Raw genomic sequence first — 24,728 nt, 5'->3', positions numbered from 1 at the left:
GGCAGCAGAAGACCAGCTGACTCCCTGTGCAAAGCGAATCTTTTGTTGGTCTGAACTTCTGCCTTTCCAAGCCTCCCCCCGCCCTCTGCCTTCCCTGCTTTCCAGCATTCTGGATCAGCTGCCCAAATCCTCTCTCTCATCCAAGCGTGTCAGTCAGCAAACTCCTTCCATTAGGGATTGCTGATCCATCCAGGCAGGTCAGCAAACTTCCCTTGATTGCTTTCCAAGAGAAAGGCTTGAAGGTGAGTCAGCATCTTCTCCCCCAGATGCTTCTCAGGGACCCAACAGCATCTAGGAGGCTTGGGGAAGGCACCTGCCTTTCCAGACCCCAAATCCAAGGACCACCCAGGACTCCTGAGAGGAGACCACCAAGAACACGGGGTACACACAGAGGAAGTAATAGCCCCACTGTATTCTGCTCTGGTCAGACCTCACCTGGAGTACTGTGTCCAGTTCTGGGCACCACAGTTCAAGAAGGATACTGACAAGCTGGAACGTGTCCAGAAGAGGGCAACCAAAATGGCCAAAGGCCTGGAAACGATGCCTTATGAGGAACGGCTTGGCAGGATGGCCCTTGGGGTCTCTTCCAACTCTAGGATTCTATGATTCTATTCTATGATTCTATGAGAAGCCGGTCTTATGGCACTTAGAATCCTAGAATTGTAGAGTTGGAAGGGATCCCAAGGGTCATCTAGTCCAACCCCCTGCATTACAGGGATCTCAGCTCAAGCATCCATGACCAATGGCCATCCAACCTCTGCTTAAAAACCTCCAAGGAAACAAGAGTCCACTACCTTATGAGAGAATCAATTCCATGGTTGAAGGGCTCCTACTGTCAGAAAGTCCTTCCTGATGTCTAGTTGGGATCTCCTTTCTCGTACCCTGAGGCCCTTGGTTCAAGTCCTACTCTCTGGAGCAGACGAAGCATATCCAGCTCCTTCAACCATTCCTCATAAGGCTTGCTTTCCAGACCCATGATCATCTCGGTCTCCTTCATCTGCACACATTCCAGATTGTCAATATTCTTCTTAAATTGTGGCACCCAGAACTGGACACAGGACTCCAGGTGTGGTCTGACTAAGGCAGAAGAGAGTAGGACTATTATTTCCCTTGAGCTCCACATTGGGCAAACAATTCCTGCATTGCAGAGGGTTGGACTAGATGACCCTCGTTGTCCCTTCCAACTCTATGCTTCTATGATTCTATGACCCTGGGGAGTCCCTATCGATGGCGATGAGGCGGCAGGACTGCAAAGTAGAGGAGGAGCCTTGAGAGCGGGGGTCTGAGGGTGGCTGGGCACAGGGGCAGCCACGATGCCCACTTTGAGAAGTGGCTGCAATGGCAGTAGGCACCTAATAAACCACTCCATCTTTGCTGCACAGGAACATCCTTCTGGTCAGATGAAAAATGGGTCTGAGAAAGAACAATTTGGTTCTAACAGACTCGCCTTATCTGTGTTTATCCAGGAGCAAATCTGTGATTCCTGCACTGCAGGGGGTTGGACTAGATGACCCTTGGGGTCCCTTCCAGCTCTACAATTTTTTCATTTTATGAAGTCTTGATGAATTAAGCAGAACTTGCTGCCAAGTCCGTCTGCTCTGGTAAGCGGTGTCACTCCAGCAGAAGTGTTGGGGCTGAGATGTAAGCTATATAGTACATGCCATGGAAGCGCAGATGATCCTGTTTGCTGTACCGGTCGCCACACAGAAGCAGAGTGAGGTCCAAATATTTTGCTGCTGTAGAAGTAACAGGCTGGGCAAATAGCTCGGGATGAAGTTGTACACAGAAAAACAAGTTCCAGCATGTAGGTTTTTCTGCTACAGATATTTAGAGTTTTAGAGTACCACTGTTGCTCTAACACCAACTAACCAAGACAGAACACAACACAACGGACATCCATCAATCACAGCTCTTGTCAGGGCTGTGAGCCGTTAACACGGCAACTGGCACACTTGACCTGGCGATTACCTCACCCAGGGGGTGATCGATGCTGATGAAGGAAATTACCCCCTTCCGATGTCCAGCTACTCCAACCAGCTCAGAAGACCATTTCCACGGAGCATGTCTGAGAGGCTTTGCAGGGAACCCCCTGGTTCTGAACCCCGACAACTCCCAGAGACATCGGGGCACACAGCAGCCACGGGAAAGGCTCTCTCCTGCTTTGGCTCCCATAGCAAACTGGTTGTGTGGCTCTGCCGCTCCCAGGGCAGACTAGGATTCTGCACACAGTTCTTGACTCCCGTCTCAGGTGTGTGGAACCACACACACACACACACACGATGTGGGAGGGGAAATGAACTAAGTGACCCCTTAGAGAAGAGCAGATTTATGGGGGCCCTGTGAGCTTACAGAACCAAGGGCAGCATCTTATGAAATTGCTCCTGCCTAGATACATTCATGATGCCATAAATCTGGCCGTCTTTAAGGGGCCTCAGGGCAAATACAGTTGCTGCAAGGGACTCACATAGGTATTCCTCCAGAGTTCACCCCCATGGAAGGAAATGAACTCTTCACATGCACAGGGGAAGTCTATTCTTTACTGTTATTATTTCATGTTTTATGTCTGAGGCCTGGCTGAAGACAAGCTCTGTATGAGAGACTAGTATTTTGGCTGATATGCATAATGGATTGGATTTTATGATGAAACTGTGGGAATGTTAGGGATGTGGATTAGGATATATTATTAGATAGATCCTATCCAAGCTTGTGTTATCACGCTTCCAATATCAGCAGAGTGACATTCCCCTTTTGTGCGCAGCAAAAGTGTGCGTTCAGGTTTGTTAGAACCTCTACAACAATATTATAATTCAATATTATACTTCCTGGCAAATCCCCTTTGTCCCTCTTAAAAGAAATACACAACACAATAGTATTAAAATAAGATAGAGTTTACTCACATGACATCCTGAGTTAACAGCATAATCTCAGAAAGGCAGGCTTACGTAGAAAAGTTACAAATATGTACGTCTGGAGTCTACTTAGTAAAGTGAGGCTCCATCTGGTCTCTCTCTTGGCAGCAGGCCGAGAGGGAGAACCATCCTAACTGGAGATTCTCTGGAGATGTGTTCCCATTGAAGAAGGAATGGCTAAGAGAGAGAATGGCTGCTGGCTAGGGGCTTTTGTCTGCCAGCTAATCCATCTCATCTGCATATCTGGAGGAACAGGAACTGAGCTTAGTCAGGTGTCCCTCCAGGTGAGTTCCTGTTAGTGGACACTCTAGGAACTGTTGTCTGCCCCAGTGTTCCATCCCACAGAAACATGTGTGCATAACTGTATCATCTCTATCTCTGTCAATATCTATTCATGCAACTCTTTTACCTGTTTAATATGTGCAGGTGCTTCTATATGTTGTCTGTCTCTTTGGGATGCCTCCTGGGAAGTGACTCATACTACTCCCACCATCTCACAGGAGCTGCCCCTGGAAAAACCTGAGGTTCTGTTGATTGCCAGGCCTGCAGGTGGCCAAGGGAAGAGCCAGTCCCTGCTGGCATCCCTGGCTGAAAAGGATGGGGGTTGGCAGGACGGGGAAAGTGAATCCACCTGAATTCAGACAAGGCTAAAAGAGAGGAGAGCAGAGGGTTGGCTCTCCATGGCTCCACTGTCAGAGGCAAAATGCCTTTGGAAAATACCGGTTGCTGGAAACTGCAGGAGGGGAGAGTTGCTCTTGTGCTCAGATCCTGTTTGTTGGCATCTGGTTGGCCCCTGCAAGAAGAGGATGCTGAACCAGATGGGCCTGGGCCTGATCCAGCAGCCCTGCTCTTATTACGCTCAGGAAGAAAAGTCATCATAAAATCATAGAATCCTAGAGTTGGAAGAGACCACAAGGGCCATCCAATCCAACCCCCTGCCAAGCAGGAAACACCATCAAAGCATTCTTGACATATGCCTGTAAAGCCTCTGCTTAAAGACCTCCAGAGAAGGAGACTCCACCACACTCCTTGGTAGCAAATTCCACTGCCGAACAGCTCTTACTGTCAGGAAGTTCTTCCTAATGTTTAGGCGGAATCTTCTTTCTTGAAGTCTGAATCCATTGCTCCGTGTCCGCTTCTCTGGAGCAGCAGAGAACAACCTTTCTCCCTCCTCTATATGACATCCTTTTATATATTTGAACATGGCTATCATATCACCCCTTAACCTTCTCTTCTCCAGGCCAAACATACCCAGCTCCCTAAGCCGTTCCTCATAAGGCATCATTTCCAGGCCTTTGACCATTTTGGTTGCCCTCTTCTGGACACGTTCCAGCTTGTCAGTATCCTTCTTGAACTGTGGTGCCCAGAACTGGACACAGTACTCCAGGTGAGGTCTGACCAGAGCAGAATACAGTGGTACTATTACTTCCCTTGATCTAGATGCTATACTCCTATTGATGCAGCCCAGAATTGCCTGATCCAGTCCCCCCTTCAGATGCTCTCAAACACTTGGAAGATCAAAAGCTCCACACACTCTGCTCTGTGATGCACATTTTCTAAACGAAATGGGGGTGCTTTTTCCTACTGTAAATATTTCTTATGTCTGCTGGCTGACCTGTGTGTGTACGGGGGCGAGGGAAAGAATATTTTTTGTTGATTAAAATTTTTCAATCTGTTGACGGAACCTATTAGTTGATGAAACGGTGGTTAGCTGTGATTTCCTCCCTCGCAAGCGGTTGGACTAGATGACCCTTGGGGTCCCTTCCAACTCTACAATGCTAGGATTCTGTCAAACGCTGCAGCCCTGAAGGAAGTGCCCTTCCGAGTGATGGAGGTTACCCAGAGGGGCGTGGATTCCCCCCGCCCCAAACACGCCAACACAAGCTGGTGAGGAACAAAGAGTTGGCCCGGCTCCCGAGGGCAGCTCCGGGAGGGGCCACGAGCCCCGGCTAGCCTCATCCTGACCTTGGCCTTCGAGCTCCGGGGGCGCTGCTTCATCGACTTCCTTCTGAGCCTGGACAGCGCCTCCTGGGGACCCCACCTTTCTCCCTGCACCGCTCGGGCTGGGACTCAGGACGGGGGTCGCCCCCTCTCCAAGCGCAGAAGCACCGTTTTTAAGAGGGGCTGCTCCGAGGGAGCGGGCACTCCGAGGACGAGCTGTCCCCTCCCCGCTGATCTCGCAGCTCCCCGGGCAGGCACTCTGCGCCCGCGCCCGCGCCCCCTCCCCGCGTCTCGACGTTCCCAATAGGTTCCGGGGCTGCGCGCCCGCAGGAGCTGCTCTCGCGCAGCACCCGCTTCCCTTCCCACTCTCACCAGTCGCGCCTCTCTCTCTCTCTCTCTCTCTCTCTCTCTCTCTCTCTCTCTCTCTCTCTCTCTCTCTCTCTCTCTCTCTCTCTCTCTCTCCACCCTCCCCGGTCCATCCGTCGCGGCGCTGGGCTCCTCCATTGGCTGCGCGGCGCGCTCTGGCTCCGCCTCGGCCGGGCTCTCCCTCCGCCGCCGCCGATCCGCCGCGCATCTCTCGCCCGGCCTCGCCACCGCCGCCGCTCCCGGAGCCTCGCCTGCGCGGACCAGAAGGCGGAGACGCGCCCCCGGGGCGAAGCAGCAAGCGAGCCGGAGAGACGAGCGGGCGCCCCGCCGCCTCCCCCCTCCTCGCCTGCCGGTCCCTCCTCCCGGTCCCTCCCGCCGCTGCCTTCGCCTTTGCCTAAATAAGGGCGCTCCTGCTGCGGCTGCTGCTGCCTCCGCCGCCGCCGCCGAGCCAAGCCGGGCCCGTCCCGTCCAGCAGGAGAGGCGCGCGGGGCGCCGGGCCGGCCGGACGCCGGCTTCCCGGGCCAGCCGCTGTCGGGGTGCCCCCATGGGGCTGGGCGCCGCCCGGAGACGCCTCCTGCCCGACGCCTCCGCCGCGTAAGCCGGAGGGCAAAGGGCTGCTCTGCCCCGCCACCTGCGGGAGAGAGGCGCCCGGCCGCGCCGACGACGCCCCGGAGCCGGATTGCGCGTCGCCAGGGCCCCCTTCGCCCCAGCACTTCGCCCATTCGACCCCTGGGAGCGGCTTGACGGGCCCCAGCGCTGGGCCGCCCCTCGCACTCCGCGGACGGCCCCGGCTGCGTGTGGGGCGGGGGAGGCCGGGCCCCCCCATGGGCTGACAGCATGCCTGTCCGGCGCGGGCACGTGGCCCCCCAGAACACCTTCCTCGACACCATCATCCGCAAGTTCGAGGGGCAGAGTAAGTGCCTGGAGCGGAGTTGGGGGCTGCTGGGTTGGGGGGTGGGGTGTAGAGAGGCCTGGGGGGTGGTCAAGGGGAAGCTCGGTGCTTCTTCATTATGGGGGTCCTGTGGGGAGCTCAAGGCAGGTCTGTGGCGGCCCTGTGTGTTGGGTGCTCTGGAGTCAGAAGTGGGTGGTACATTTGTTTATTGCTGCATTTATTGATTTACTTTGCACCTCTGTCCCACTGTCACCCCCCCTGTGTTATCCTCACAACAACCCTGCAAGGTGGGTCAGGCTGACAGGCTGGGGCTGGTGGGAGAGGGTTGCTGGTGCACATCCCTGTGAAGGGGGGCTGGGCCCACACTCCCTTGTGTTCCCAAACTGCCCAGGGAATGGGGGCCTTGCTACTGGGGGTGTCCACCTGCCCTGGGGACGTGGGCAGCTCCAGGTTTGCAGCAGGACGCATGCCAGCTGGGTGACTGGGTGGCCTGTGCTTGGCTACCTGGACTGGCGAGGGACCGGGCCTGCCTGCCTTGGAGACGCTCCTGGCCTCAGGCCTAGTGGTCTGCTCTCCTTCCCGGGATCCCTCTCCCTCTCTTTCCAGGGTGCATGTCCCTGGGCCCCAGGGCAGGAGGAGGAAGGAGGCAGCTTTCCACGGTGGGGTCCCTCTTCCTCCTTGTTGGGGGACCCACCAAGAGCAAGTCTCGCCATCCAGAGCGCCCCTGCAGGTGCCCAGATTTCCGTCTCTGCCCATGGGGATTTTGCACAGCAGCGTGGAGCATATGGCAGCGTGTGGGCGTTTGTGTAGTGTTCGGGTGCCTGGATGTGTGCATGCCTCATGGTGTTTGTGTATCTGGAAAGGGGTTGTGTGCACGTGCCGGCGCTCACACGCAGTTGGGCAGCGTTGATAACCTGGGGTGTGTGTTTGTGTCTGCTGCTGGGGAGCCACTGGGCTGATGCCAAGGGAGTGGAAGGGGGCCACCCTTTCCCCCTCCTTCCCTCTGCTGGCTATCTTAAGGAGGACAGAGTTGGGGGGGGGGAACCCGGTAGAAGATGGAGGTGATCCTGTGACCTCTCAGGATGCGAGCTCTGTCTGTGTGTGTGGCTATCTGTGTGGCTATTTTCATGGTGTTCTGAAACCTTGAGCCGTCTGGGTTGTGAAGAATCACCAACACTTTCTGGCCCTCGGAACATTTCAGGGTGGAGAGAACTATGTGAGACTCACCTCTCCTTTTGCACCCATCATGCTGAGCTGAGCAGGGCAAAAGAGACCGGTGGCCTGGGCTGGAGAGGGCGGCATTGGGGGGGGGGTAGGCTCAGAGGTGCTACACAGACTTTTCCTCCCAGGCTTTTTTCCTTGGGGGAGGAAGAAGAAGAAGAAAGCAATTTCATTGTGCAAGCAAAAACTCCTTGCACTGACGGAGTCGGATCCTACCCGCCCATCCACGTTTTGCTCGGTGCTTGTTTTTTCTATTTGTGCCCAACAATAAAATAACGTCTAGATCTGCCATTCCCTTAAGAAATGAAAGAGAGTTCCCTCCTGGGCTGAGGAGGGTCTTCCTCCCCCTCCCACCCCCCACCTGTGCCCAGGGCAGGACTTCCCCAGATCTCAACCCTCCTGGCAGACGCCTGGCTGCCTGCTCTTTGCAAACCTCCAGGGGAGGTTCTATGGCTTCCCTCCCTCTCCCCTGGTAATTTAACCCCGCTCCCTCTTGGCTCTCGGTGTGGCATCTCTGCAAAGGCTGCTGCTGCAGTCTGTTTTCTTTGTTGGGGGCCAGCGCTGCCACTGTTACTGCCGCCCTCCTCCTTGCAAGCGGTGGCGGCGGAGGACGGCCTGCTCTCTCCTCCGCTTAGGCCTCGGCTGCCTTTCAAGGCCAAGGCAGACAAATTGGAGAGGATTCAGGGAGGGAGAGATAAGGCACTGGAAAGCACATTGCGTGAGGGAAGGTTAAACAGCTCGGGCACTGGGGCTGCTTTGCCTTGAGCAGCCAGGAGCTCGATAACCATCTCCAAATACTTTGGGTTGTGGAAAAGCTGGATAAACATGGCCGTGTGGAAGGAAGGAAAAAGCTGGCCTGGGACATCAAAGGGGGGATTTTGAGATTTGCAGGCAGGGGGAGGCCGATTAACTTGGCTGCGCCGAATGAAAATGGCAAAGGGCAGATGGAAATGGAAGCTAGTAAATTGGGGGGTTCAAGGGTTGGGGCTACTCCCTTGCCTAAGTTGGGTTGGAGGCCACGGGGTCTCAGACATATAGCCTCTTTTCAGCCCTAGAGCATGTGAAGAAGAGACATTTGCAGAGTATCATTCTGCAAGGAGCTGGCCTCTCTTTCTTGCAAAACCCTGGCTGGAGAGGAATGTCGTTCGTTCCAGCTGGTGCTGCTAAGCAGCCTGGGCTTCGGCTGAGCTCTGAGGCTTGATCCCTGCGTTCTGAAGAGAGAGAGAGACAAGGCCGTATCCAGCTTGCACAGGACCTAGGACCGAGGCACCATGGCCACCTGGATCCTTTTGGAAAGGCACAGCCATCAGAGCAGAAGGAGATGCGCAGGAAGCCTCTGTCTCTCCTGGCCAGTGGGGCTCTGCTGAGTGGCAGATGGTCTGGGCGAGCCAGAATCCTGCTTCAGCTCGGAGGCTGTGGCAAATTTCCCACACCTGTTTCTCTGCAGACAAGATGGCTAGGATTCTGGCCTGCCTCCGCTCTCTCCAGGGCAGCCACCTGGGCCTGGAGCGCTGCCCATCCAGGCTGCCAGTTGGGAGAGGCGGCTCCTTTGCTGGCGGAGCTGGGCTTGTTAATGCCCCATTTAGGGAGGGCTGGCTGCCAGGTGGCCTGGGATCTGTGGTCACTTGGCCTGCAGTCAAGCAGGCTAACCTGGAGCAGAGATGGATTTGCAGCTGGCCGGCTACCACCTGGCCTCTTTCCTCATTACTCCAGAAGAAAACATGAGCTGCAAGAGTCGGGCTTCTTTGCAACGGCACATTTGAATTACACAAACTGGATTACCTGCGCTAACTTTACTAAGTCGGGGCCAGAAGCTTTGGTGTACCAGAGTGGGCTTCCCCTGGAACCAAGATGCTGGGAGGAGGAGGAGGAGGAGGAGGAGGAGGAGGAGGAGGAGGAGGAGGAGGAGGAGACAAACCCTTGGAGAAACAAGACACAAAAAAGCAGGACAGTCGGGAGCCGTGCTATATCTCTGCAGCTACAAAATCAATTCCACACCCTCACCTTGGACACTGATTCTCAGCCAGAGGAGCAAGCACAGCGGTTGCAGACTTCAGAAGGTACCAAGGTGGCAGTGGAAGGGACAGTGTACAGAACAATTCCTGCCACTCTGTTTAGTGGTACTAGGTGACTCCTTACTGAGAGGGACAGAGGCAGCAGCGTGCCGAGGAATCACTCGTGGTTTCAGTTGTGTCTACACAAATGCACAGAGTATAGGAAACGAGCAAGACGAACTGGAGCTTTTAGTATAGGACTAGTGTAATTCAGCCCGTTGAGTAAACGGGCGCTAGAACATCCCGGGGTTCGGAGAAGTGCTTGCGCAGCGCTTCTCCGAACCCCGGGACCTGTCCTTGTTGTCGGCGGCAGGGGGGCAGGAAAGAAGGAGGAGAAAGCAGCCCTTTCTCCTCCTTCCTTCCTCTCCCCCAGCCGCCGATAGGAAGGAGACATCCCGGGGTCCGAACCCCGGGACCTGTCATTGCTGGATGCACACACGCGCCCTCCCTCTCTCCCCCTCCGCCGCCAACGCTCAGTCCGGCTGGGAGCAGCGGTTGGCGGCCGCAGGGAAATGGTGGGGGGGTGGGGGGAGAGAGAGAGAGAGAGAGTGTGTGTGTGTGTGTGCAGTCTCTGCATCCAATCCCTGTGTCCGTGGGGCACATGCGCAGTAGCGCGGACACAGGGACACAGGGACTGGACACAGAGACACTTGCACTTTATTATATAGGATGGCAAATATGACCTGTTAGGCATAAATGAAACCTGGTGGGATGAGACTCATGACTGGGATGTAGAAACTGAGGGGTGTGACCTGTGCAGAATGAATAGACCATACAGGAAGCGGGGAGGAGTAGCATTATATTTAAAGGTTGTATACATTTGTGAAGAAATCCATGGCCTGGAGCATGGAAAGCAGAATGAGAGTATATGGGTATAGGAGAGAGAAGCAACAGTGACCTTACTCTGGGGGTCTGCTATAGACCGCCAAGCCAGACTGAAGACTTGAATGACGCCTTCCTAGAGCAGATTAGCACACATTTGAAAAGGAGATATACAGTCATCATGGGAGACTTCAGCTTCTCAGATATCTGTTGGAACTCAAACCCTGTCAAGAATGTAAATTTCTACAAATTACTCCATTGCCTCGCTGACGGTTTCGTTTCCCAGAAGGTGGAAGAAGTAACAAGAGGATCATCTCTCTTGGACCTCACCAAGAGGAAGGAACTGCTAGATGAAGTGGAAGTACTTGGAAACTTGGGAGGAAGTGATCCTGTCCTCCTGGGTTTCAGGATACATACAGAGGAAAGGGAAAGAACAAGCAAGTGGCAGGTCCTCTGGAGAAGATGGAGAAATGCTCTCGGGCGACAGAAGGCAGAACTACTCAACTCCTACTTTGCCTCTGTCTTCACCCAAAAGGAAACCAATGCCCAGCCTGGGGGTAACAGGATAAACAATGCAAGGACGGAGCTGCAGCCCAAGATAGGAAAAAAGGTGGTAAGGGAACAACCAGCTACTTTAAATGAATTGATATCTCCACGGCCTGGAGTGTAATCTCAGAGCCTTTGTCTATTATCTTATTGGAGAATTATTGGAGAACAGGTGAGGTCCCTATAGACTGGAGGCAGGCAAATGTTGTCCCCATCTTCAAAAGGAGGGGGAAACGCTGTCCGGTGAGCTTGACATTGATACCAGGAAAGATCCTAGAACACATAATTCAACACTCGGTCTGTGAGCATTTAGAAAAGGATGCTGTGATTCCCAGCATGGGCTTCTCAAAAATAAGTCATGCCAGACAAACCTCATTTTTAAAATGGAGTTACAAGCTTGATAGATCAGGGGAATGCTGTGGAAGTAGCGTATCTTGAGTTCAGTAAGGCTTTTTGACAAAGTCCCCCATGGTATTCTTGCGAGGGAACTGGTAAAATGTGGGTTGAACGAGGGAACGGTTAGGTGGATTTGTAGCTGGTTGACTGACCGAACCCAAAGAGGACTCATCAATGGTTCCTCGTCATCCTGGAAAAAAGTGACAAGTGGGGTGCTGCAGGGTTCTGTCCTGGGCCCGTTGTTGTTCAACATGTTTATAAATGACTTGGATGAAGGAATTGAGGGGGGGGGCTCAACAAATTTGCAGACGACACCAAACTGGTAGGGGTAGCTAATGCCACAGAAGACAGAATTCAAAATGACCTCAACAGACTGGAGAATTGGGCACAAGCTAACAAAATGAATTTCAATAGGGCAAATGTCAGGTTCTGCCCTTGGGCAGGAAGAACCAGATGCAGAAATATAGGATGGGGGACACCTGGCTTACTAGCAGTACAAATGAAAGTCCCCAGTGCCATGGGCATAGGGGGGGGGAGGGAGAAGCTGCCCCCTCAGAGCAAGTAAAACAATAGAAATATTTAATTAACTGACCAATCACGTTGGTTTTGTCCCCCTTAACAAAAATCCTGGCCGGATCCATGCAAATGCTTCAAGCCTTCTTCATAAGGGAGTCATTTGGGTGGCCTTTTCTGAAACTTTTCCAACTCTACAAACATCCTTCTTGAGGTGAAGCCACCAGAACCATACACAGTATTTCAAATGTGGTTGCACTGTAGGTTTTTTATAAGGGCATTATGATATTGGCTGTTTTACTTTCTCTTTATTTCCTAACATTCCCTAACCTGGAGTTTGCCCTTCTCGTGGCTGCCACAGGCTGGGTCCCTTTAAAAGGTGATGGGGAGAAAAATGACCTTTCTCTGCCTGGAGGGATCGTTTTGGGAGAGATCTGGGCTGGATTTCTTTTGGGATTGTTTTGTCGATTGTGAGTTTGCTTTTAATATGTGCAGGACCCGAAAGAGCGGATTTGAGTTACAAAAAAAGGAGATTCCAATTACAAATGAATTTAAGGTGGTGGACTCTCCTCCCTTGGAGGTTTTTAAGAGGAGGTTGGATCTGTCAGGAATATTTTAGCTGCAACTCCTGCAGGGGGTTGGACTAGATGACACCTTGGGAGCCCCTTCTAAATCTATGGTTCTATGACAGTCACTGCATGGAAAGAGGGCACACAGTTGTGCAAATGGGGGAGGAGCAGCCTTGGCAGTGTGCAAAGAGGAGGCTGCAGGACTTCCCTTTCAGATAATGGGCACCTTCGGAGAAGGCATTGTTGTCGTGTGTGCAAAGAATACGGAGCATCGCTCGGCACAGATTAGTCATCCCTTGGCCTTTTCTCGAGTCAGACAGCCTGGGTCATCAGCTTGCCAGCTAAGCGGACCTGGGCTGCTTTTTGTGTTTGTATGTGCAGTGGGTCAAACACAGGAGACGAGAGCCAGTGTAAGGTGTGAGAGCCAGGGAGTGCAGCATAGTGGTTACAGTGCCAAACTAGGACCTGGCAGGCCAGGGTTCAAATATCCTGCCTGCTCCCCTGTGGCCTTGGGTCCCTGCCTCTCAGCCTAACCTACCTTGCAGGGTTGGTGTTGTGGAGATTAGAAGAGAAGAGGGAGAACCAGGCACACGACCTGGAGCTCCTTGGAGGGAAAAAAAGGTGTGTTTGTGTAAATGTAATAAACACATAAATAGCTTGTCCAGTGTGATTTGAAATAAGAGGCTATACTCCTCTATTTGGACCTTCAGTGTGAGTGCTGCCCAGTGTGCCCCCCCCAGCTACGCTGCGTAGACCATGGCTGAGCCAGGTGGGCCCAGGAGGGCTCTGGTGTAGGAGGGGGTGGCTTCCTAGGAGTGCTTCATGCCCCCCCTCCAGTGGAGTCTGTTCCTCTTCTCCTTGTTGGCATAGCAGGGGGGTCCTTCCCTCCCTCTGGAGCATTAGCTGCAGCAAAATGGGATGCCCCGTTCTGAAAAGGTTAGGGGGCCGAATCAAAGGGCTGTTCCAGGTGCAGTTTCTTCTGCCATCAGAGATGATGGTCTCGGGGTCTGGGGCGCTTCATTTGGGAGGTATTGCGGTCCTGAGCCACTTAAGGGTTTAGAGCTCAAAATTGAATTGGGCCCAGAAACTGAGGGGCCCAGGATCAGTGTAATTGGTGTTGTTGGGCCAAGATCAGTGTACTGTAATACTGTATGCTCAAACTCTCTTGTCCCAATGAACAACCTGGCCGCTGAATTCTGCACCAGCTGAAGTTTCTGGACCGTCTTCAAAGGCAGCCCCACGTAGAACGTGTTGCAGTAATTTAACCTAGAAGTTACCAGAGCATAGACAACGGTAGGATGGATGGCGGCTAACAGATTGGGGTTGGATCCTGACAAGACAGAATTTTGGGGGGACAGGAGGCAGGCAGGTGTGGAGGACTCCCTGGTCCTGAATGGGGCAACTGTGCCTCTGAAGGACCAGCTGCGCAGCCTGGGAGTCATTTTGGACTCACGGCTGTCCATGGAGGCGCAGGTTAATTCTGTATCCAGGGCAGCTGTCTACCAGCTCCATTTGGTATGCAGGATGAGACCCTACCTGCCCGCAGATTGTCTAGCCAGAGTGGTGCAGGCTCTGGTTATCTCCCGCTTGGACTACTGCAATGCGCTCTATGTGGGGCTACCTTTGAAGTTGACCCGGAAACTACAACTAATCCAGAATGCGGCAACTAGACTGGTGACTGGGAGCGGCTGCTGAGACCATATAACACCAGTCTTGAAAGACCTGCATCGGCTCCCAGTACATTTCTGGGCACAATTTAAAGTGTTGGTGCTGAACTTTAAAGCCCTAAACGGCCTGGGGGGTCGGGGGGGTCTGGCTTTGTGTAACTCAGCCAAGGGGCACCTTGCGGTCATCCCTGCCTTGGTTTCTAAAAGAAGGGCAAAGAAGAGGGCAAGGCAGGAGCACTCCCCTCCCTGCATGCCCACCTCTGTGCCCAAGAGGGGAGATGCCCACTGCTAAAGGGGGGGGTGAGCACTGGAGAAGCTGGTCAAGCAAGGATGGGGCAGCCAGGAGCCAGTCCAAGACGCCCTTCCTTCATTTTAAAGGGAGCACAATTCAAAGTGTTGGTGCTGACCTTTCAAGCCCTAAACGGCCTCGGTCCGGTATACCTGAAGGAGCGTCTCCACCCCCATCGTTCAGCCCAGATACTGAGGTCCAGCTCCGAGGGCCTTCTGGTGGTTCCATCCCTGTGAGAAGTGAGGTCACAGGGAACCAGGCAGAGGGCCTTCTTGGTGGTGGTGCCCTCCCTGTGGAACGCCTTCCTATCAGAAGTCAAGGAAATAAACAGCTATCAATAGGAGTATAGCATCTAGATCTAGGGAAGTAATAGTACCACTGTATTCTGCTCTGGTCAGACCTCACCTGGAGTATTGTGTCCAGTTCTGGGCACCACAGTTCAAGAAGGATACTGATAAGCTGGAATGTGTCCAGAAGAGGGCAACCAAAATGGTCAAAGGCCTGGAAACGATGCCTTATGAGGAACGGCTTAGGGAGCTGGGTATGTTTAGCCTGAAGAAGAGAAGGTTAAGGGGTGATATGATAACCATGTTCAAATATATAAAAGGATGTCATATAGAGGAGGGAGAACGGTTGTTTTCTGCTGCTCCAGAGAAGCGGACACGGAGCAATGGATTCAAGCTTCAAGAAAGAAGATTCCACCTAAACATTAGGAAGAACTTCCTGACAGTAAGAGCTGTTCGGCAGTGGAATTTGCTGCCAAGGAGTGTGGTGGAGTCTCCTTCTTTGGAGGTCTTTAAGCAGAGGCTTGACAGCCATCTGTCAGGAATGCTTTGATGGTGTTTCCTGCTCAGCAGGGGGTTGGACTGGATGGCCCTTGGGGTCTCTTCCAACTCTATGATTCTATGATTCTATGATTCAGACTTTTAGAAGACATCTGAAGGCAGCCCTGTTTAAGGAAGCTTTAAATGTTATTTTAATATTTTGTTGGAAGCCGCCCAGAGTGTCTGGGGAAACCCAGCCAGATGGGCAGGGTATAAATAATAAGTTGTTGTTGTTGTTGTTGTTGTTGTTGTTGTTGTTGTTGTTGTTGTTGTTGTTAGTCCACCCCTGTCCAGAGAGGGGCTGAGCTGGGGCTGATTCCTTCTTTCTTTCCCCACCTACAGGCCGCAAGTTCATCATCGCCAATGCCCGGGTGGAGAATTGCGCCATCATCTACTGCAACGATGGCTTCTGCGACCTTTGCGGCTACACTCGCGCCGAGGTCATGCAGAAGCCTTGCACCTGCGACTTCCTCTATGGGCCGCGCACGCAGAAGACCTCAGTGGCGCAGATGGCGCAGGCCCTCCTGGGCTCCGAAGAGCGCAAGGTGGAGATCTGCTTCTACCGGAAAGACGGTAGGGGACCCTGCTTTTGGGGGGGGTTTCCGGTGGAGGAGGCCAGACCGAGGAGTGAATCTGTTCCCGCCAGCTCTCAGCTGCCACCTGTGACTCCTTAACATGCCCACTTCCTCTTGTCAAGGAACATTAGATTCTGCATTAATGTTTCCCCAGCGCTGGCGCAGAGGAGCCTCGGTTTGCAACCCTGATGAATTATGCAGAAGGACGCTGTGTTTGCTGATTTCTGCATAATGTATCCTGCCCTGGAAGCTGCGGGGGGGCATGGGGGGCTGCATGGGGGCCACACAAGCTCCTTCTCTTGACCACTGGGCAGTCCTGCTCCCTCACTCTTGATTTTGGAGATTCCCCCAAGTGCTTTGCAGCCTTGAAGTCCTCTTTGCAAAACAAGCAAGCTGCAGATCCAGAGAGTCTAATGTTGTGCGGCAGGTGCGAATCCTGTGCTTGCTTGGCGTCACGGCAGCTGCACGGAGGGTCCTTGGCTTGGTATATTTCATGGCCTGTTCCTGACCGCATTTTATGTGTGTGCGTGAAGTCTGTATGCAGTAAACTCACAACCTATGTGCATTAGCATGTGAGATTTCGGCTGGAAAAAAGTAAAGGGGGGGGCAGGTGTCCAGGGGCTCGGTCTGCAATCCTACCTGCCATTGTACTCACCTTGGGGGAGCATTCCAAGGGGCAGGGAGGGTGTGTTTTGAATGTACGCGATTTTGGCTTTACGCGCAACCCCCAGAATGTAAGCCCCGCACAAATTGAGAGTTGGCCATACAGAAAAGCGTTTGTTTTTCTGCCAGTTGCCCTGCTTTGGCTTGGCTAAAATAAAAAAAGGGCATTTTGAAAGGGTGGGGGCAATGGTGTTGCCTTTGGGACTTTGAAACTCTTGCCCACCCCCTCTGCCCTGGGCCCTCTTACTTCAGATTTTTGTTTAGTATTTCTTTATTAAATTTGTATACTGCCCCATGTCTGTCGATCTCAGGGTGGGCCACAAGACAATGTGATACTATTAAGAAAGCACAATGCATAATAAAAATAAAAGCTAAAGCTAGCCACTGAGTTTGGGGCGGGTGGAGGCGAGAGGAGCGCTGCAATTTGTGCGCAGGGAGGACCTCGAGGCGTCAGCAAAGCCTCATCGCCTTTCCAGAGCCTGCCCTCTGAGGAGTGATAGGAAAAACAAGCAGAGTCTCTCTCTGTGGCCCAGGAAATGTGCAAAGGCGTTTGCTCGGCAGAGATAGGAGATACAAAATTCCTGGGACTTGGCATGCGACCAGAACTCATCGAGGAGGCCCTGTCCCTGGTGCCCCGTGAGTCTCCTTCCCAGCTAGAAAAAAAAATATTTCACATTCTTCTGTGCTGGCATTTGGGGCAGCTCAGAGCTCAGGCTCCGCCTGCCTGGGTTCCGGGGCAGCATCTGGGGCCAGGACTGTGGGGAGGCCGGCTGGGAAGGGCTCCTTCTCGCCTGCCTGCCTGCCTGCCTGCCTGCCTGCCTGCCAGAGACCTCGGAGGGGGTGCTCTTCCCTGTTGGAGCAGGCCGTGGAGGAGGGCCAGGTGGGCCAAGCGTACGTCCTCCAGGAATTTAGCATTTGGGAAGTGGAACGGCCTGTTCAGCCTCCGGTCCTTTGAGAGGCTCAGAACATCTAGAAAGCAGAATAAATCACGTAGGAAGCCCAACGGCCTGGGATCTTTGTCTGGGTGGTAAATGGGTTTTCCTCCATGTCAGACGCCCAAAGGATGGAGTCGCTTGCAAGGCAGAGCAGTCGGCTTTGGAGATAATAACAGTGGAATCGCCTGCAGGGTCAGGCCAACGGCCCATCCAGTCCAGCGTCTTGTACTCAGTGGCCAACCTAAAATGATTCGGGGTGCAAAATTCCAATGCCCAGGGCTGCCTCAATACAGCTGTGCCCGTCCATCAATGGGGAAACCCAGCCTGGAAAAGGGATCCCTCGTGTCAAAACTCCCCCGTCCTCTGGCTTAATGGAACGGCTTGTTTAATGTTTTGGCAGTCCCCGTGGAGACGCCCGGGGCATCCGCGGCCCCCACCTAGGCGTGCGCAGCCCTCCCAGGAAGCAGGCGGCCTCGAGGTTTATGTCTCTCTGAGCCTGTGGGGAATGGGGCATCCATCACAGGGAAGCAGGCTCTGGAGCGGAGAGGCCTGGAGGCACGTAGCTTGTGTAGATCTTGGCCCTCGGCTGGCAGGCGGGCAGCAAAGTGGCTGGCGCGTGAAACCTGCCTTGGCAGGGGTCTCATCCAGAGCAGGTGCTGATGCACCAGAGACGGCTGCCTGTTCCCCAGGCAGGTGCACGCGGGCGCATCTGCCGTTGACACTGCTTGGGGGAGGCTCCCTGGGGTTTCAACGGGGGGTGGGGGGCTCTTTCCCGCCTCCCCTGGAGATGGGAGCCTGAAGGTGCTCTGGCCCTTGAATGCTAGTGGTCCTGCTGCTCTGAGCAGGGTGTTGCCCACAGGAGGGAAGTGCTTTCCCATAATAGAACAGGATCTTGGACTTGATGGGCCACTGGCTCATAGAATCATAGAAGGATCTCCGGAGGATCTTCTGGGGAGGTCTATCTGGGTCCCTAGGTTGCTTGGGGTATTTGGCTGCCGCAAGATGAGGATGCTGGATGAGACGGGCTCCCTTGGGCTGCATCCAGCAAGGCTCAGTACCAGTTGCTCAAGGCCACAGGAGGGGAGAGAGCGGCTTGTGTTCAGGTCCTGCTTGTGGTTCCCCACATGTATCTGGGAGTGTTAGAAACTCAGGAGTAGCCAGGTGCCAAAGGTCTCCTTAAAGCAGGGTTACAGTCATCCAAACAAAATAAAAAAATTCTTTCAGTAGCACCTTAAAGACCAACTAAGTTTTTATTTTGGTATGAGCTTTCGTGTGCATGCACACTTCATCAGATACACTGAAACAGAAGTAACCAGACCCTTATATATATTCAGAGGGTGTGTGTGTGGGGGGGTGATGGGAATGGGTGATGGGCTGTAAGAGTGGTAAACCTGTTGATGGCTGTTAACAACTGCTGATTACTGCAATAGGTCCTGCGGGGAAAAAACAAGGGCTGAGGCTAAAGAAAGGTTGGTCATGCATAATGAGATCAGAATCCTATGTCTTTATTCATCCCAGCTGGCTCCATGGTTTTAAGCTTGGTAATGAGTTCCAATTCAGCAACTTCTCTTTCCAGTCTGTTCTTGAAATTTCTCTGTAATAAAACAGCTGCTTTGAGATCTTGTATAGAATGTCCTGGGAGATTGAAGTGTTCTCCTACTGGTTTCTCTGTCTTGTGGTTCCTGATGTCAGATTTATGTCCATTTATCCTTTGGCGTAGGGTTTGGCCTGTTTGTCCAATATAGAGAGCTGAAGGGCACTGTTGGCATTTGATGGCATACACAATGTATGCTTCGACTCAGACCAACACGGCTACCTACCTGTAACTAGTCATCAAAACAGAATGTCTAGTTGCCATTTTGGGGCAAGATGACTCTAAAGTCTTATTTTTCAAATGATGGACTGACAGGGATTGGTCCTCCGTTACACATCTGGCTAGTTCAGAGGACAACCTTGAGCTCGGCTAAGAACTTTGAGAACTTAAAGAAGAAAAGTCCCTTGACCCAAGGACAGTCCACATATATATTGGCCCATTCCGACCGTTTTCCGAATGGTGACACGAACTGTACATAGCACAGGGATATTCTCCACAACTGTGAGCAGGGCAGTCGGGTGGGGGAAGCAAAGACAGCAATTAACTCTCATGTTCTCCATTGCTCCGGCTGCACAGAAAAAGCGTTTTGGTTCCTGAAATTCATTCCAATTGTGCAGATAAAATAGAACGGATAGAATTCTACAGGATGTGGTCTTAGTGAGTGAAAACAGTCCCGATCCAAGGATCCCCAGGTGGCAAAGATGTCTGGCCCCATCCTGGCACCTGGGCATCTTCATTTGGTCCCAAGTGGCCAATAGCCAGGTGCAAAATGCACCTGGTGAAATTTGAATACAGCTGGGGGGGCACTGTGAGAACAGGAGGCTGGATGAGGTCAGACTCTTCTTGCATTCTGACATTCTTCCAGGGCCCCTTTGTAGGGACAGCGGCCAGCCTGGCCCCATGGCCTTCAGCACATGCCTGCACACTCTGCGCGTGGCTCCTGCTTCCTGCTTTTCCGCTGCTGCAGCAGATTCTCCCCCCCCCAAAACCCCCCAGCCTGGCCCAACTGCTGCTTTTGTTTACATCTCCCCCCCCCCCGCCGGGGAGCCACATCTCATCCCAAGCTGCAGCTCCGCAGCATGGAAGCCATGCTCCCCCCCCCACTTTGCTCCCGTATTCAGGCTGTTGCAAAAGCCATGCAGAAACCCAGCCTCCTTCCTCTCCGTCCCCTTGGCTCAAACCCTGGTCGCCATTCCTTGCCAGGGCCACTCCCCAAATCCTTTTGCTGCCAGAGGCAAAGGAGCCCCCCCTCCCAGCCAAGAGGCACCTAATACTCCAAGGCTGGTGAAATTATTTTAACACTTGGTACGGAAAATCCCCCAGTCAAAATGCAGCAACGAAACATTTAATAGCGAGCCGTGTGCATCCCTTTCATGACACCCCAAATCTGTTGCCTCGGGCAGCTGCCCCCCTCTGCTGGAGGTCAGGGCCGGCCCCATCTCTGGCCTGGACTTCAGCAGACTGCTCCTAGCTGACCTTCTGGTCCCCCAAGCTCAAGGCCCACATTCCCAAATTCCCCAGGCACATTTTGCTACTGGTGCCGGTCCGACTGTGGCAAGAGGCACAGGTTGGTGACCATAGTTTCATAGAATCATAGAATCGTAGAGTTGGAAGAGACCACAAGGGCCATCCAGTCCAACCCCCTGCCAAGCAGGAAGCACCATCAAAGCATTCTTGACATATGGCTGCCAAGCCTCTGCTTCAAGACCTCCAAAGAAGGAGACTCCACCACACTCCTTGGTAGCAAATTCCACTGCCAAACAGCTCTTACTGTCAGGAAGTTCTTCCTAATGTTGAGGTGGAATCTTCTTTCTTGTAGTTTGAATCCATTGCTCCGTGTCCGCTTCTCTGGAGCAGCAGAAAACAACCTTTCTCCCTCCTCCATATGACTTCCTTTCATATATTTGAACATTTAAAAACTTCTGCCTTAGTCCATAGTTCATTCCATATCCATTTCCACCTTGTCTGTTTTTCCTTCTTGCATACTGGGAGGCTGAGCTAACTGCACTCAAGCAATGCAACTGGGATCAAAGAATAGAATTGTAACATTGGAAGGGAACCCGATGGTCATCTAGTCCAACCCTCTGGCCAATAGATAATCTGTTGTGGCAACAGGGTTTTGAACAGAGGTTGGACGGCCACCTATTTAGCTGCGATTCCTGCACTGGAGGAGGTTGGACTTGATGACCCCTGGGGGTCCCTTCAGACCCTACAGTTCTCTGATTCTGTGTCCTAAATGTTCTCCCTCCTTTTCTCACCCCCCTCCTTAGCCAAGTACTGAACTCTGCTGCTCCTCTATTCCAGAGTTATTTGCCCTGGGAGGGGGGGGGGAAACAGTAGCTGTTTTGTAGGACTCCAACCGTCATTCTGGTCGGGGACCTGCCTGGTTAATTATTTTGCAAATCAATAAGTGTATTTTTAGGCATAATGGCAATAACAGTTTTAGAAAGCGCTGTGCGGTGGGAAACGTCTCAAAAGGATTGTTTGCCTCAGCAGCTTCAAAGGGGAGGGGGTGCCCTTCAGTGCCCACCCCAAGGTCACTCTTGCCACAGAAAACGAATTTGCCCCAGGGAGGGAGAGGCTTGCCCAGCACGGAGGGGAAAGGCGCTCTGTGTGTGCTCAGAGGCTCTCTCATTCTCTTTGCTGCTCCTCCATCAGAATCCTTCCAGGCTGACCCCAGGCATTGAGCAGGGGTTTCGGGGGGACGGGGACAATGCAGCCTTGGGGAGCCAGTCAGTGGGGCAGGTGGGGTTGAAGAAAGGGGTCAACTGGTTGGGGTCCGGATGGGTGGGGTAATAATAGTAATAATAATAATAATAATAATAATAATAATAATAATAATAATAATAAGCCACATGTACTGGCTTGAGAGCAGTACATGCGAAAAGGATCTAGGAGTCTTGGTAGACCACAAACTTGACATGAGTCAGCAGTGTGATGCAGCAGCTCAAAAAGCCAATGCAATTCTGGGCTGCATCAAGAGGAGTATAGCATCTAGATCTAGGGAAGTAATAGTACCACTGTATTCTGCTCTGGTCAGACCTCACCTGGAGTACTGTGTCCAGTTCTGGGCACCACAGTTCAAGAAGGATACTGACAAGCTGGAACGTGTCCAGAGGAGGGCAACCAAAATGGTCAAAGGCCTGGAAACGATGCCTTATGAGGAACGGCTTAGGGAGCTGGGTATGTTTAGCCTGGAGAAGAGAAGGTTAAGGGGTGATATGATAGCCATGTTCAAATATATGAAAGGATGTCATATGGAGGAGGGAGAAAGATTGTTTTCTGCTGCTCCAGAGAAGTGGACACAGAGCAATGGATTCAAACTACAAGAAAGGAGATTCCACCTAAACATTAGGAAGAACTTCCTGACAGTAAGAGCTGTTCGACAGTGGAATTTGCTGCCAAGGAGTGTGGTGGAGTCTCCTTCTTTGGAGGTCTTTAAGCAGAGGCTTGACAGCCATATGTCAAGAATGCTTTGATGGCGTTTCCTGCTTGGCAGGGGGTTGGACTGGATGGCCCTTGTGGTCTCTTCCAACTCTATGATTCTATGAATAATAATAATATTCCAGGCTGTTGTGCCTTCTAAACTGCCACTCTGCAGCTCCTTGGCAGTGCCAATCATGTGGGGTTGAGCAGAAGCGCCAGGCCCAGGGAGCGCCTAAGTTCCACCCCAGCCGCCTCCCCCCCCCCTGGCTGCACCAGGTGTCTCTTCTCTCCCGAGGCGTCTGCCTCCGGCTCACGTCAGCCAGCCCAGTTCCGGCAAGCCGGGTAAACAAAGCCGGAGCTTCCAGCGCTGTCTCCCAGCTGCAGAGAGAGCTGCCTCTCCCCCCACCCCACCCCCATCCCTTGCAAGATGGCCTTGCAAGGTGGTGGGGAGATGCTCCCTCTTCCTTCCTCTCGGATGGGGAGGCAGAGCAGAGCCATCCTGGCTAGGAACTCTCCAAAGCCCTCTCCTCCTCCTCCATCTAGAATGGTGGCCATCCCTGCCTCCTGAGTCAGTGAGTTCCACAGGTTAACTTTCTTTCCTCTGTCCTAAATTTTCCAACAAAGGGAAAGGAAGGATCCCCGGCCTGCTCTGGGGAGAGTCCCCTTCTCTCTCAAGGAAAGGCCATAGCTATGGGGCAGGGCCTTGCCAGCAGAAGGTCCCGGGTTCAATTCCCACTGTCATCTCCAGTTCGGTTTGGGAGAATCTCCTCTGCCTGGAATCCTGGAGAGCCATTGCTGCCAAGAGACAACGCTGAGCTGGATGGACCAAGGGGGTCTGACTCTCTGTAAGGCGGCTTCCTAGGATCCTGCCCCCCCCCCCGGACCTCCAAGAATCAGGGCGTCCCTTTATAGTCTGCCACAGCATGTCACAGGGCTGACCTGGGGAAGAATATTGGGGTTTCTTGTGTTTAAAGATGGGGTGCAGAAAGGGGATTTGTTCTTTGAGGTTTGGGACCAGAGAGAAGGTCCAGCTGTTTGGGGGCAATGAACCCGGGGAGGGCGGAGAACAGAAGGCAGGTGCTCTTCCCTTCTCCCCCAGGAGGCAGGGATGGAAGAAGGATGAGACAAGGCAGGGATAAGGCTAGCAAGAGCTACGGTACTAGCCAGGGTGGCTCTACCCTGCCCTCCAAAGTCCGTGGCAGCAATTCTGCTGAAGGCTGGGAACTGCAGGAGGGGAGAGGGCTCGGGTTCGAATCCTGCTTGTGGGCTTCCCTTTGGGGCATCTGGGTGGCCGCTGTGAAAGCAGGAGGCTGGACCAGATGGGCCCCTATGGGCCTGATCCAGCAGAACTCGCCTTATGTTCTGTACTCCTCCTCTCCCAAAAGATGCCAGCCCTTCGCTCTTAGAATCATAGAGTTGGAAGAGACCACAAGGGCCATCCAGTCCAACCCCCTGCCAAGCAGGAAACACCATCAAAGCATTCTTGACATATGCCTGTCAAGTCTCTGCTTCAAGACCTCCAAAGAAGGAGACTCCACCACACTCCTTGGCAGCAAATTCCACTGTCGAACAGCTCTTACTGTCAGGAAGTTCTTCCTAATGTTTAGGTGGAATCTTCTTTCTTGAAGTTTGAATCCATTGCTCCGTGTCCGCTTCTCTGGAGCAGCAGAAAACAACCTTTCTCCCTCCTCTATATGACATCCTTTTCTATATTTGAACATGGCTATCATATCACCCCTTAACCTTCCCTTCTCCAGGCTAAACATACCCAGCTCCCTAAGCCGTTCCTCATAAGGCATCATTTCCAAGCCTTGTACCATTTTGGTTGCCCTCTTCTGGACACGTTCCAGCTTGTCAGAATCCTTCTTGAACTGTGGTGCCCAGAACTGGACACAGTACTCCAGGTGAGGTCTGGCCAGAGCAGAATACTATTACTTCCCTTGATCTAGACAGCCTATTACTGTCTATATCACTTTTACTTTTACTATTACTCTTCTTGCTCTGGACAGCCCTGCCAGGTCGGCAGTCAGAAATGTCTACACAGCTGGGGGCCGATTTGTGCCTTCAGAGGACCCCATCCTTCTCCCCCTTTTGACCTCCCCTCCTTCCTGCTTTGCTCCTGCTGTGAGTGTCAGGGTGTGTCCTGCTCTTCATTGTCTGGCTGGAGCCACCCTTGCTTATCTCTGCCCTGTTTGTTTGTTTAATTTATTAATTTATTGAATTTATATTCTGCCCTGTACCTGGAGGTCTCAGGGAATAAAATCGAAATCTAAAACCACAAAATAGACAATCAAAACAACAGCCCAATAGCCCCCAGCCCAGCCCCCAGCCCACATTTTAAAAGGGCACAGGATGTTATCTCTCCCGGTGCAATTTATCCCTGCTTGCAGGATGCCAGACAGATGGATCCCGCAGTCCCAGAGGGAAAAGCACCTCCCTCCACTCATTAACGTTCTAAACATATGAAGTGCATTCATGATTTCGAAGAAGAAAACTTTCCTTGGGAAACGGAAGCTCTCTGGCCAC

At 52.8% G+C, this 24,728-nt stretch overlaps 1 protein-coding gene across 2 annotated transcripts in view; it reads left to right on the top strand.

Moving 5' to 3' along the window:
* Positions 1–5,437: 5,437 nt before the first annotated feature.
* Positions 5,438–24,728, top strand: part of KCNH2 (potassium voltage-gated channel subfamily H member 2) — a 78,238-nt gene continuing 58,947 nt past the window's right edge. For both annotated transcript variants that reach the window (XM_035129765.2, XM_060280462.1), the window contains exons 1-2: positions 5,438–6,129; positions 15,352–15,582. In XM_035129765.2, coding sequence (XP_034985656.1) covers positions 6,054–6,129; positions 15,352–15,582 — 307 coding nt within the window. In that variant the 5' untranslated portion in view covers positions 5,438–6,053. The remainder of the gene's footprint in view (positions 6,130–15,351; positions 15,583–24,728) is intronic.

This window comes from Zootoca vivipara, chromosome 12 (assembly GCF_963506605.1).
Source record: "Zootoca vivipara chromosome 12, rZooViv1.1, whole genome shotgun sequence".
NCBI classification, from domain to species: Eukaryota; Metazoa; Chordata; class Lepidosauria; order Squamata; family Lacertidae; genus Zootoca; species Zootoca vivipara.
Note: the sequence above shows the minus strand (reverse complement) of the source record. Positions and strands in the feature narration are given on the sequence as shown.